The 13,919-nt window shown below is 36.4% G+C and overlaps 1 protein-coding gene across 1 annotated transcript; it reads right to left on the bottom strand.

Moving 5' to 3' along the window:
• Nucleotides 1-357: 357 nt before the first annotated feature.
• On the bottom strand, nt 358-13,617 carry LOC110005498 (deoxynucleoside triphosphate triphosphohydrolase SAMHD1-like). Its single transcript, XM_065962581.1, has 19 exons — nt 13,027-13,617; nt 10,976-10,996; nt 10,839-10,854; nt 10,110-10,270; nt 9,776-9,800; nt 6,954-7,073; nt 6,286-6,378; nt 5,381-5,473; nt 4,829-4,929; nt 4,524-4,632; nt 4,341-4,432; nt 4,099-4,214; nt 3,663-3,802; nt 2,701-2,790; nt 2,469-2,573; nt 2,236-2,342; nt 661-695; nt 461-552; nt 358-369 (listed from the first exon to the last, which is right to left on the bottom strand). The coding sequence occupies exons 2-19, from the start codon at nt 10,984-10,986 to the stop codon at nt 358-360; spliced, it is 1,518 nt and encodes a 505-aa protein (XP_065818653.1). The 5' UTR covers nt 10,987-10,996; nt 13,027-13,617.
• Between the last annotated feature and the right edge of the window lie 302 nt (nt 13,618-13,919).

Raw genomic sequence — 13,919 nt, forward strand, 5'->3', positions numbered from 1 at the left:
TGCAGTGTATGAAGATGAACTGTTCTTTGCTTAGAAGTTACTGTCACAGGGCTCTTGATGCAAATTAAATGTAGCTTTGAATGTATAAGGGGTTCTTATTTGTAAAAGAAAATAAACTTGAAGACCCAGATAATAATAAAAATTGTAATAGTATGAACATAAAAAGAAAACGCAGTTTCCCCAATATCATGCAGCATTAGTTGACAGAGGGATTTTGTATTGTAAGACATTTCAAGCTGCTATCCAATTCACATTACATTTCAATAAGAGAACTGTTCAATAGTGCTGCTGTTCATGTTAAATGTAATATTACGGGCAAGATAAAATGCTGGAGACAGTAAATAATGTGATGTGTACTTATTCTATTAACTGAAAATGAGCACATTATCCAGCTTTGTGATAACAGTGCATTAGATCATGTGTAATAAATGTAATGAAACACAAGAACACACAGACTTACTTTCCAATCCTTGATGGTCTCCTCTGGCTTTCTCTCACCAACAAACTTGTAGATCTCTCCAGAGACAATTTTTTGCAGAATCTTTCTTGCCTCTAAGAGTAAGAGAGTGACAAGCAAACGATAAACAATAATAATTCAGTGTTATTCATGTTGTTTGGTAAGTTCCTTGGTGTCAACTGCAGGAAGATCGCTCTAATTACCCTCAGATCCATCCAGATATGGATTCTTCTCCAGCCTGCATGTTAATAAGGACACACAAGTACATCTGTTTTAAAGAAAGCAGTGCAGAGTAAACCTAGTGAGAGATAAATTGAGGCAGAAATGATTCTATTTAACAAACGATCTCTCATTCAAGTTATTTTAAAGCAAAACAATGCACTCATCATGCAGATCCATCATCTTACTGGTGAGGATTTTCAGTTTTTTAAAATCTTAAGTAAAAACAAATATTTTCAACGTTTTTGTCTTTTGGTACTAAAATACAAAAGTTTGAAGACACCAACATTAATTTGGCATCAAAAAAGGGATCAAAATCATATAAAAGCAAAGAAAAGGCAACAGTGTCCTGAAGTTCAATGCAATCATTCCCTCCCTGCTCATTGCTCCATTCTAATGCTCATATATTAAAACAGCCTTTCAATGTCATAAAACCACAAACTGCATATATTAATATGGACAATGAGTTTTGGTCTGTTGTATAAAGAGCAAAGACAAAATACCGGCCAACATTTTGTGCTGGTGACTTCTTTTGGAGCCAAGACATGTGCAAACTGAAGCACAACAAAACAACAAATGATCCCTCAGGTCAGAAAGAATCCCAGTCTCGATTCTCACATAGTTGCGATGTCATGTCTGCGTGATGCCGATTCTCTTGCTCCTTTTTCCTTCACAAACTGCACTTACGCTGCACTCGCGTCAGTATTTCCCACACAGACAATACTCGGGCTACCCAGGTACATGTATGCCGATGTGATGATGCTCTCTCTTGGTTTTGCTGAATCTTGATAACAGGCCTTCACATCATGCTCACCTGTTGTAATAACTGAGATGCTAGATCAACTTTTTAAAGAGGGAGTTTTGTTGTGTTGCACAGAGCCCATGAAGGCTCAGTTAAAAAAAAAAAAAATTCTGTCTGCTAGTCAGTACAATGGACTTGTAAAGCGTGGCTACGGACTAGCAAACTGTTGGCAAGGTTTCATAAATTCTGCGAGACAAAACAAGGGGCTGAGGTCCATCAATCATTTCCATCAGCAAGGCATATCTGGTTTTACTCTCTCTCTCTCTCTCTCTCTCTCTCTCTCGCTCGTGCGCACATCTTTATTCCATTTCTTTAAACGAGACAAAATCAGGATGAGAATGCAGGAAAAGAAATGTTTGGTGCTTAACATTTTCTTGGGGAGACCCCACCTGAAGCTGGCTAGAGAAACACTGGAAGCCACATACACACCCATTCAAAAAAAGTCTGTTTGAGATTGTAGATCACATGTTCAACCATGTTAAATAAACTGTACTGGGGATAAGACTTGTGGAAATCAGTGTACTGACACAACAGAAAACTCAAAGTACTTGGTCTTTTTTTCGATTCTCTGATTTTTCTGAAATTTTCAAAATCCAAAACAACTGTTGACTGTTTTCTATTTACTTTAGCCAAGTCAACTGGTCTGAATTTATATTTGATGTTTTATGTTCAATCAACAGCAAATTAGTTGATATGTATTGTATCCTTTAACATCTTAAGATTCAACTATTATCAAAGGATTAGAAAATCATAGTACCACTGTTTAAAGTGCTTTTTGGCAGCCTCCACACTCTCGTCATCAATCTCCTTACAGAAGACCCTGATCAGCTGCTCAGAAAAGCACGTTGTGCGAATCCTGGATCCCTGTAAAGAAGGACAGCAGCTTTACTTTGAGAGTTTTGGTGACATAAGCTGCCTTACAAATAATTTAAAGATAAAGAGAAGAAATATTGCGATAAAAAAATGTTTTAATCAATATTTAGTTCTTACCTTTTCTTCGGGCATTGGCTTTGCCACGTCAAGCTCAGATTTGCTGTAGAAATGAACATGTTGGATAGGGTCCTTGTCGTCCATGCCATAGTCCATTTCAATGACCTAAAATGAAGGTTGAGAGTAAAAGTATGTGTGTAATAACAGATTTTGCAACATCTTACAAATCAAAAAATCCTCAAAACTGAAGAATTTACAAAAAGGTGAAATGAAAGAAAGTCAAAAAACTGACCAGGATTTCAAAGTCCTCTGGTTTCAGGTTGTTTTCTTCCTCGTCAGGGAGGGGTTGAGCCAATAATTTTTTCCAGCCAGTAATCCAGCTCTTGACAAGGAATCAGAAAAAAATTACAACAGTGGAAAAAGATATAGATTCAAGTTTTTTTGCATTTAAAGTTGACAATGTAAGAAACTTGGAATTCAATTCACATTCACTCAAAAAACTGCACCGACTTAGTGTAGATATTTTTGACTGTAGGGCTGCATGGTATGATTTAAGCATCATTTTTGCGTATGTGTACAAGTGCTATGATAACATTACAGAATATATAATATCAATCATATGTCCTGAAATGTATCATTTCATGCCATTTTTTGTTGTTTCTGCTTTTGAAAAAACAAAAAAGCCTTCAGTTTCTCTCTTTCCATGACTGATCTACAATATCAGTCTGTCTGATCCTCTTCCTGATCACAAAGAGAAGTGACTTCTGTGCAGGCAGAGTCTATGTGCACATAAGATGTAGAGTTGAAGGGATCACATGCAGTGTGTGACGATGAACTGTTCTTTACTGTCACAGGGCTCTTGATGCAAATTAAAAGTCACTTTGAACATATAAGGGGTTTTTATTTGAAAAAGAAAATAGAATTGAAGGCCCAAATGATAATACAAATTATAATTGTATGAACCTCAAAGGTTATTGCAGTTTCCCCAATATCATGCAGCATTAGTTGACAGAGGGATTTTGTATTGTAAGACATTTCAAGCTGCTATTCATTTCAAAAAGAGAACTGTTCAATAGTGTTGCTGTTCATGTTAAATGTAATAACAACACGGGCAAGATAAAATGCTGGAGACAGTAAATAATGTGATGTGTACTTATTCTATGAACTGAAAATGAGCACATTATCCAGCTTTGTGATAACAGTGCATTAGATCATGTGTTATAAATGTAATGAAACACAAGAACACAGACTTACTTTCCAATCCTCGATGGGGTCCTTTGGCTTTCTCTCATCAACAAACTTGTAGCTCTTTCGAGAGATGATGTTTTGCAGAATCTCTCTTGCCTTTTTTAGCTCTGAGCAGGAAGACTTCAGTATTTCCTCAAACACGTTGTCTAAAAGAGTAACAGAGTAACAAGCAAACAAATGATAATAACACACACAAAAATTAGTGAATTTAATTTAAACACACTCAATAAATTGTAAGACATGGCATGTTAATTTATAAGTCATCACAACTAAATTAACAGGATGTGGTTTATTTATCTTTAACAAATGCACGATAAAAAAAATGGATAAAGTAGCATAACTGTAAATGACCTAGCAACAGAGCCATGTCTTGATACTCCTGTAGTCTGAATTGGCTTCAATGTTGAACATGAGCTAACAGCACACATTTAAATCTACACACCTGTGAGCTTTGTGTAGGCCTCCATGTCCTCATTGGCTGTAGAGAGAGTGAACATCCTCCCTCCTGATCCTTCAATCTGAATGTGATCGTCTGCTTTCAAAAAAGCCTCTGCAATCCTGTATGTTCATATCAAATATATTATTACTGATGAGATAGTGAATCATGATGCAGATTGAATAATCGAAATCAGAAGGAGACCAATCTTATATTTGGAGTAATAACTTCTGAAGGTAGACACTTACATTTCTTGTATGATGTGGCTTACTCTATGCTGACAGGCTCTTTTGTGGAGATGGTGTCTTGTATAGAACAAGTCGTACATATGGTCTTCCTCCTGTTGAGGTTAGGACTGTAGTTTAGTCATAAATAACAACATTATCAGTTTGCTTTCAATTATCTGTTTACAAGCTCACGTGTGTCAGCACCTTGTCTCTGGTGCAGATAGTTTTCCTGCCATCAACCTCACACACTCTGGCAAACTGCAGGAAGCGACGAAAGTCAAAGTTGTTCTTGATCCCCAGGTAGGAAGAGTCCCTGAGTAGAGGCAGATTGAGGCAAGGTGAAGAAAATAGGTGTATAGAGGGAAACTGAATTTACTGGAGAGTTTTGTAGCCTATAATTTAAAATAATCAGGAGAATAATACATTGTTCAAGGTAAAAAAAAAAAGAAGTGCTGTAGTGGTCTTCATCACAAAATGAATTGCTCTACAGCACTTCATTAAAACCTGACCTGGCCAAGTAGTCAAACTTGTCCACATCAACGCCGTTTTTTTTGTTGGACACAATTTCATAGAGGGAGGAATTTTCTTTTGGGCGCCCTTTGTACGGCCACTGCAGGGATGACGACACAAAGCGAATCAGGACCAGTTTTATTGACACGTATGTTGTTGTCAATGAATTTACACTGCATAGAAAAAATATGTAGGACCATTCCACAAAACAGAGATAAAGCTAAAATATGAACACAATAAACTGTGTACAAGCAAAAGCATGACAAAATAAACAGCAGGTTCAATTTCAAATGGAGTTCTAGGCAGATGAAAAACTTTTTTTTTAACGATTAAAAAAAAAGGACTCTTCTTGTCCGCCTTTATACTGAGGAGATGTTACAAAATAGTGACATTAGTGACATTGCTGTTGAGGACACAGACCTATTTATGCACAGATGGTGTGAACTTGCCTTTTCTTTCTTTTTTTTAACTTTCTTTATTGCTTTTACATATTAACAACATTTCCATTTAGTAATGTCCGTACAGAATGTGTATTCTTTTTCCGAACTTGCCTTTTCTACAGCAATCATCTCCTGAATGTTTTTCACATCTTCAGGGTTCAGTTTGTATTTCTTCTTCATCTCTTTTTCAAGCGTCCTCTGTTCCTGTAATATTTACAGTTAGGGATAGAGAGATTAATTGTGAAATCGTGATAAATTGATTCAAAGGTTTCAAGATTCACATCGGTACTCTGAAAAATGAATCGCAATAATATCGTGAGCGTCAGCAGCTGTAGAGCAAGATTTTCAAATTGAGGACGCACCATCCTCTTTTAAATCAGAGGTGTGGAAGCATTTTAGCTTCCCCAAGACAGAAAATTAAAGATGTGAGAAGATAACAGACAAGACAAAAACTGTGTGTAAATATTGCAAGAAGACAGGGAACTACACAAATAGCACAACCAACATTTGCAGAGTAGATCTCAAAACGTGTGTATGTAAGAAACACTTTAAAAGTCAGAGTTCCTAAAGTTCCTCAGAATTTGACGAGTGACTTAAAGTCAGCCAATTTTCTGTTGACATATACTGTATACAACATCCTAACAGGCTTTATCAGGGTTATTAAACTAGCTGAACTTAACCCAGATATAATACGAAGCACAAGAGTTTTTTGGAAGGTGATACTGCAACTCCGTTTTCTCTCTAAGGGTTTTTTCACACCTGGGTAGTTTGGAAAAGTTGTTCTGAAACCATAGCCCGGTTTGTTCATACATATGTAAACACAGCAATCACACTATTTTAGCTCAACTTTTTAAATCTATTTTGAATTTTTTATTGAATTGTCCACTATGTGCTCTTTTTTGGCTATCCTTGCTCTTTGCTGCCTGTTGTGGGATGAATAAAGTTTTATCTTCTTTTATCTTAAATTTATACAGTATCTTATCTGACTTATGAAAAACATAATGAGGTGAACTTGCCTCCTTGTCTCCAGCAATCATCTCCTGAATGATTTTCACATCTTCAGGGTTCATTTTGTATTTCTCCATCACTTGTTCAAGCTCACTCTGTTCCTGTAATATTTACAGTTAGGGATGTAAAGATTAATTGTGAAATCGTGATAAATTGATTCAAAGGTGTCAAGATTCACATCAGTACTCTGAAAAATGAATCGCAATAATGTCGTGAGCGTCAGCAGCTGTAGAGCAAGATTTTCAAATTGAGGACGCACCATCCTCTTTTAAATCAGAGGTGTGGAAGCATTTTAGCTTCCCCAAGACAGAAAATGAAAGATGTGAGAAGATAACAGACGAGACAAAAACTGTGTGTAAATATTGCAAGAAGACAGGGAACTACACAAATAGCACAACCAACATTTGCAGAGTAGATCTCAAAACGTGTGTATGTAAGAAACACTTTAAATGTCAGAGTTCCTAAAGTTCCTCAGAATTTGGCGAGTGACTTAAAGTCAGCCAATTTTCTGTTGACATATACTGTATACAACATCCTAACAGGCTTTATCAGGGTTATTAAACTAGCTGAACTTAACCCAGATATAATACTAAGCATGAGATGCATTATCTTCTCTTATCTTATATTCATACAGTATCTTATCCGACTTCTGAAAAACATAATGAGGTGAACTTGCCTCCTGCTCTTTAGATTCCTGTAGTCTTCTGTCTACTTCCATGTCTTCTTCAGGGATCGCTGGTTTAAGATACTTCTGTTTCAGCAGGTGGTCTAGCATGTCACAAGAGCCCTTTTCATGCTGCAAGACACACAGACTCATAAATGTGTCAACACAAGATTTAAAACATAAATATAATAATCCCACATACTTTAATTTCCCCCACATTTGAAGAGTATATTTCAAAACTTGTGTATATTAAAAAAAAAAGTTAAATGTCAGAGTTCCTAAAGTTCCTCAGAATTTGACGAGCCACTTAATGTCAGCCAATTTTCTGTGGACATATACTGTATACAATATCCTAACAGTCTTTATCTGGGTTATTTTGCTAGCTGAACCCAACCCAGAGTCAAACTGTTAAGCACAAAAGTTTTTGCCTGAGAAGGTGATACTGCAGCTCAGTTTTCTCTCTAATAGTAAGGGAATATTGCAAAAACATGGGAATAAATTCCTCACCAAGAAATTTCTTCACAAGTGTGTTCATAAAGGTGTCTTATAACATATCCTTGGTGGAAACATGGCCACACCCACTTTTATTGTACATTTAAAGTAGCTAAATATGTTGATCTCTACGGAAGAAGATTAGGGCCACTGAAAAAATAAAATTGGTTCTGATTTTTTTTTTTTTTAATTCTGACTTTAAACTCAGAATTCTGAGAAAAAGGTCAGAATTCCCCAAAAAAACAGAACCAACATTCTTTTTTTCAGTGGCCCTAATCCTCTTCCGTAGATTTCAATATCTCGAATACTAGTTTAAAAAAATACTGCACCACATTTTCAAATGTCTGAGGGGTCCAGGTCGAAGTCTTCTCCAGACTCTATACTGTTCTTAAAGTAGTGATTGGGACCCCTGGGGGCTCATGAGACACTAAGAGGTGGTTTGCGAGATGCCTTCCATTACCAAATAAAAAAGTTGAACGATATAAAATTGCATATTTTACCCATTATTGTGAAAAAAACATACAAATGTATTTGAATTTTAAAAGCAATTATAGTGGCAAAGTAAGATTTTTGCTGAAATGAAAGAGATGGTTAAAAACTCTTTAAATGTAAGTTTTCACACAAGTGAAACAATGCAGGTGTCTGTTGCTCCCTACGAATGAAAATACACACATACTTCACCTGAGCGTCTGTTTATTTAATGTTGTATATCCAAATTTTCAAATTTTAACCAATAAGGTTCCAGGTACATGTACCCCAACTTTGAGTAGCTCTCAAGGATTTTCCTACTGGAGTTGGATTTAAATATTTTTATATGTGTTATAAGACACCTTTATGAACACATTTGTGAATACATTTCTTGGTAAGGAATTTTTATATATATAATATAAGGGTTTTTTCACACCTGGATTTTTTGGAAAAGTTGTTCTGAAACAAAGGGGCGTTTCCCCTTTAGCCCGGTTTGTTTGGATGTGAACACAGCAATCGCACTTTTTTGATTATTGAATGGTGCACTGTGTGCTCTTTTTTGGCTATTCTTGCTCTTTTGCTGCTTATTGTGGGATGAATAAAGGTTATCTTCTCTTATCTTATATTCATACAGTATCTTATCTGACTTCTGATTAACATTTTTTGGGATATTGAGTGACAAAGAGACATAAACAGATCTAGAAATCCCTTCTGCTTTTAAAAGAGGTCCCTTCCGTAAAGAATTACCTCTCATTAACCATGAATTCAATTAGGATTTTTGTTTGGTGTATCTAAATCTCTGAATCACCAGGATTAATGTTCATAAAAAAAACATGAAATCAAATCTCATAAAGCTTCTGAAAAGCGGCAACATGTCGGATGAAAAGTTGACATATTATTACCAAAGAGAACAGGGTATGGGTCATTTAGCAACACAAGCTACAAAGTTCATTGTTATTGCAGAAATAGTTAAACATTCTTGGAAATGTGCATAATCCCATTACACCTGAGAAAGCAAACAAAAAAGAACATCCTGGATTTTGTTTCAAAAGAACAAAGCCAGGGGCGCTGGTGGCGCAATGGTTAGTGTGCGCGCTCCATGTATGGAGGCTGTTGTCCTCCAAGCGGGTGGTCCAGGATTGAATCCCACCTGTGGCTCCTTTCCCACATGTCATTCCCCACTCTCTATCCCTGAATTCCAACTCTGTCCACTATCCCATCTCTCAATCAAAAGCCCAAAAATAAACCTTAAAAAAAAAAAAAAGAACTAAGCCAGTAAAATTGTATATGTGCTTCAGTTTTGCAGTTGCTCTGTATTTAATTTTTCACATTACAACAAAAATATTAACTTCTGATCTTCCATTTCTCCAATTTCTCCAATTTCTCCATTTCTCTGAATTTCCCATTTTTTCTCATTTCTTCTTTCTTTTTTTCCAGTGCTTTAGGGAGGAACAGTCCATCATACAGATGGGAAAAGGGTCCATGACCTTGAAATGGATAGATAAAGACAGGCGTAATCCACTGATAGTGTACAGATTATACAGTCAGTATGTCTTAATAAATCTGTTTGAGTTGAGGATGGATTACTCCTGAATCTAAACTTGAGAGTATTGCTTACAAAAAAAGGTTGTTATGTGTAAGTATTTTTAAAGATTCAGACCCTCCAGTTCTTATCAGAGTCCCTACAGACTGAGCTACCACCACTACCTCACCCCACCCTCGTATCTTTTATTTATTAATGCAGAAGCCCTTGCTTTTTTGTAAGATGGAAGGGTTATTTCTGGATCATTTCACTTTCATTTTACTCTTAACATTCCAAATAATTACAATTAATACACCAGTCATGTAATATTGAAAAGGGATGCATTACTCACCCAGGTCATGAGAGAGGCCAGCAATCTGAACACAAAGGACGTCTCTGTCATCGATTTTGAGTTCCGGCTGCCTTGACCTGAGAGCCTCAGCAAGTTTTCCTGCTAAGTATCCCACCCTTTTTAGACCACAGAAAACATTTTTTTAAATTATAACGCAGTTATCACAATTTATTATATATATTTTTATTCATATTTTTTATTAGATCCATACTAAGACAGGCACTGTTTTCTGCCTTTATTGGTTTTACAAGGTGCTTATGTGAAAACCATGAGTCTTCTCCTTATTTGGACTGAGGTCACCTGTGGGCTGAAATCTGAAAACTTGCTGACTTACCCGATCAAGTGTTCAAAGCGGTTGTGAGACGCTCCAGGGTAAACAAAGTAGACACCTCCAAGCTGCTTTATGAATCGAAGTCTCTGGAACTGAGGTGTGTCAATGATCTTGATGAGGAGTGGGTGTAACTCTATGCTACCATGGATGGGATCATTAAACACCTGGCAGAAAACAAACAAACAAAAGCTAAGAACAATGAAATGCATAAAACAATACACCATGAAGACCAGCTCAAGTTTGTCTGAGGGCTCTGGGAAGTATTGCATAAGCATGAAATGAGCCCAAGAATAAAGCTGATGCTACAAAGAATGTTTTTTTGACTTTACCACTGGTTGGGATATTAAACATCTAGTAGAACAAAGAGAACAAAACATTGGACACTGAAAATGTCCTTTCAATACAAAGCGTGTCTTCCTATTCCTTTTTTTTTTTTTAGGATTAAAGGAAAGGAGAACAAAGAGAGTTGGTTTGGATAGTAAAGGTGCACAAAGCTAGCTGTCCTCACCACTGGTGGGGATAATAAGCATCTAGAGAACAAAGCCCTCCCAGTTAATTAGATTTTTAATTTAGACTGATAATGGATAATACAAGGACACAGGTTTAACTTTGTGGAGGTGTGTTTGTGTGCGGTTTATCAACAAGTCGTCATTGTTTGTTCTGTTTATTCTCTCTTATCTATCCAGCCGCAAAAATGTGGTGTGATGTGTGGTAAGACGTGAAGTATTTTACCTTGGTGATGATCGGTCTGTAGAATTAAAAAAAAAAGCATTAACAGTATGAAGAAGTGCTGAAACTTCCAACTTAAAATGATTTCTTTATAAAGTTGGGATATTGTAAACTGGTTTAACAAAGACAGAGGTACTCACTGTTCTGCCATTTTGCCCCGACTAGATAAAAGAGAAAGAAGTCAGTCATTTATTAAGTAGTCTAACCTCAGTTTTACACAAGCTAAAAGGCAAAATTGGTAAATTAAACCATCAGTTTAAAATAACGATACAACTTACCAAAAGCCAACCATGAATTTAATCGACTATAACTAGAAAACCAACCTCCAAATTTTCCTCCAATTGTCCAAGTCCTTCTTTTTGTACCAACTTGTTTCCTCAGCTCCCTGTAACTTTGAAAAATCTATCTATATAGTTTTTAATATTTTGAAGCTGTAAGATGTTGCATTTACATCAAGTTAATGTTTCTGATGCTGATCTGACAAGTGGTAAATGTCATTTAAATTTAAAGGCTTTTTTTTATGACGCTCAGGGTTTTAAAACATCTGACATTTATATCTCCACCACACCCATGTTATTGGTCTTCACCCTCATGATCCTCTTCTTTTATTGATATACCAAACATTTCAGAAAACAAAACTGAAAATGCATCAGAATTTCTTAAGTCAAATTAACAAATCTAAACGTATAAAGAAGTGAAGAAATGACAGGATGTTAGAAATAAATCAGTATTAGAAGTTACTTCTGAAGAAAAATTCAGAGGTAGCGTGAATGTTGCATGTTTAACCTGCTCTTTAGACAGAGATTTATAGTGTACTGCATTTGAGGACTGCAAATATATCAAATGGCCACAAGATGGCAATGTTACTTAACTCTCTATGGTAAAGTGTGCCCTGACCATTTGATGAAATAAATGCTCTGCTGGAGAAAGTTTTAACAGGTACTGATCTTTTTTGTGTTGCTTTTGTCATAACTTTCAGAAAGGAAACACAAGAAACCCTCAGACTGTAAAAGATTTTCTCATTCTATGATGACAAAAATGTTCAGCCTCATGATGTATCCAGAAGCATGTAAAGGAGGTGAACATCTGTCTGTCATCATTCTATCCAAAAATAAAAGATGAGACTATAATATGTATATATTGACCTCCAGTAACATCCAGAAATGAGCACATTGCAGATGTATGTCTATTAGTGCCAGTAGCTCAGTCTGTAGGGGCTTGGGTTGGGAACCAGAGGGTTGCCAGTTGAAGTCCCAGTGTGGACCAAATATGGAAGTTGGTCTGGTAGCTGGAGAGGTGCCAGATCACCTCCCAAGCACTGCCAAGGTGCCCTTGAGCAAGGCACCAAACCCTCTCCCCACCATCAGCTCAGGAGTGCCCGCTGTGGGCAGCTCCGTCACTCTGACATTTCTCCATTAGTGCTTGTCCATAGGATCCTGTTTGTGCATGTGTGTGTTGCATGGTTAACAGAGTGTAAAAACAGAAATTTCCCCTTGCAGGGATCAATAAAGTTAATCTTATTCTACTTTTTCTTGTGAGATTACTTCTGATTGCAGACATAGAAAGTTGTTCAGGATGATATGACTTTATTCCCAAGTCAGGTATCTTTATAGGGCTTATAAATATCAATTTTTATCATCTAATTTCTGCCGAGGTTTAAGTTTTCTTTTAAACTGAAAGAAGGATGTCAAACTGATTCTCCGTGCAGCAACACAGATCAAACTTAAATGACAAATTGTAATCTCATGTTTGTATAACTACTGATTTTTTTAAAAGTCAATGATGTACTAAAACTGTAATATCTGGTATTTTTTTAGGCTACTGATTTTGCCATATTCACAAATTCACAAATCAGTACAAAACCACAAAAAAACGCAAATCAACATAAAGCAAATCAACATAACGTAAAGACAAAGGAACGCAAACTCTGAGTTCACATGTTTGTACACAGGATCTGATGCTGTTTCAAAAGTTGATCCTCTTTGTAGATGTTGTGAATGATTTTAGCTGATGCCAAATAGGAATATTACAGATCTTGATAAATAATGTCAAACCAATCAGAATAATTTCAAGTAAGTTCCTAATTTTTGTTTTTAAAACTATCATTAATACATGTGTTGTATTGGAAATAATTCATAATATATCAACAAAATAAGAATGAAGTAAGGTGAAAGATCCATTTTACACTCACATGGAGGTTTTTGTTGTTCTCTATAGCAGGTCAGGCTTGGTTTGGATGGAAGAGGAAGTAACAGACCTGAGCGCAGGCTTTTATAAAGTTGTGGTTGTGGCTTAAACAGGTGTGGCAAAGAAGTCAGATATCGGGATGCAGATTGGATGGTGTAACCCATTGGTGTTGATCTAGACCAGGAAAGGGCAACTTTGGTCACAGCAAGGGCCACATATATTTAATTCTCACTGTCAGAGGGCCAAATTGTAGGATATTCTTCGGTGGACTTATAATTCAACCAAAGGAAGGAATACATAGCTTTTATCAGCCTCTATGATACCAACATTCATATTTTAACCTCCAGTACAATTGTTAATCCTTAATTTAATATGCTTACTTCAAAATTAAGTTTCTTTTCCAATGCAATGAACAGAGTATTTACTGGTTATTTTAGGATATTTTTCTTTCTTTTTTTCAAATGTACACACTAGTGTTGTAGTAATCGAAATCAAGACCGGTCTCGAGACCACTGTTTGAAGGTCTCGTCTTGAAAGTATTTTTACTCTGTCTTGTCTCTGTCTCAGACTGGGCGGACTCCTGATTTTAGATTAAGACCAGTCAAGACCACCTCCGATGCTCCTTTCTAAAAGAACAAATGACTTCAATTCATTTGTAGTTTGATTTTTATCTCTTGGTTACCACCGCAACCTTCCTGGTGTTACTGATGAGTGGTGAGTGACACGCCCGCTGCACACATGATGATTTTAAAAGTGATATTTATGGTCTTGGTCTTGACTTGGTCTCGATCCCTAAATGTCTCGGTCTTGTCTCAGTCTCATATCACTCTGGTCTCACATATGTCTTTGTCTCGGTTAGTGTGGTCCTCACTACAACATCAGTACTTAGTATACTTT

The sequence above is a fragment of the Labrus bergylta genome, chromosome 2 (genome assembly GCF_963930695.1).
Source record: "Labrus bergylta chromosome 2, fLabBer1.1, whole genome shotgun sequence".
NCBI classification, from domain to species: Eukaryota; Metazoa; Chordata; class Actinopteri; order Labriformes; family Labridae; genus Labrus; species Labrus bergylta.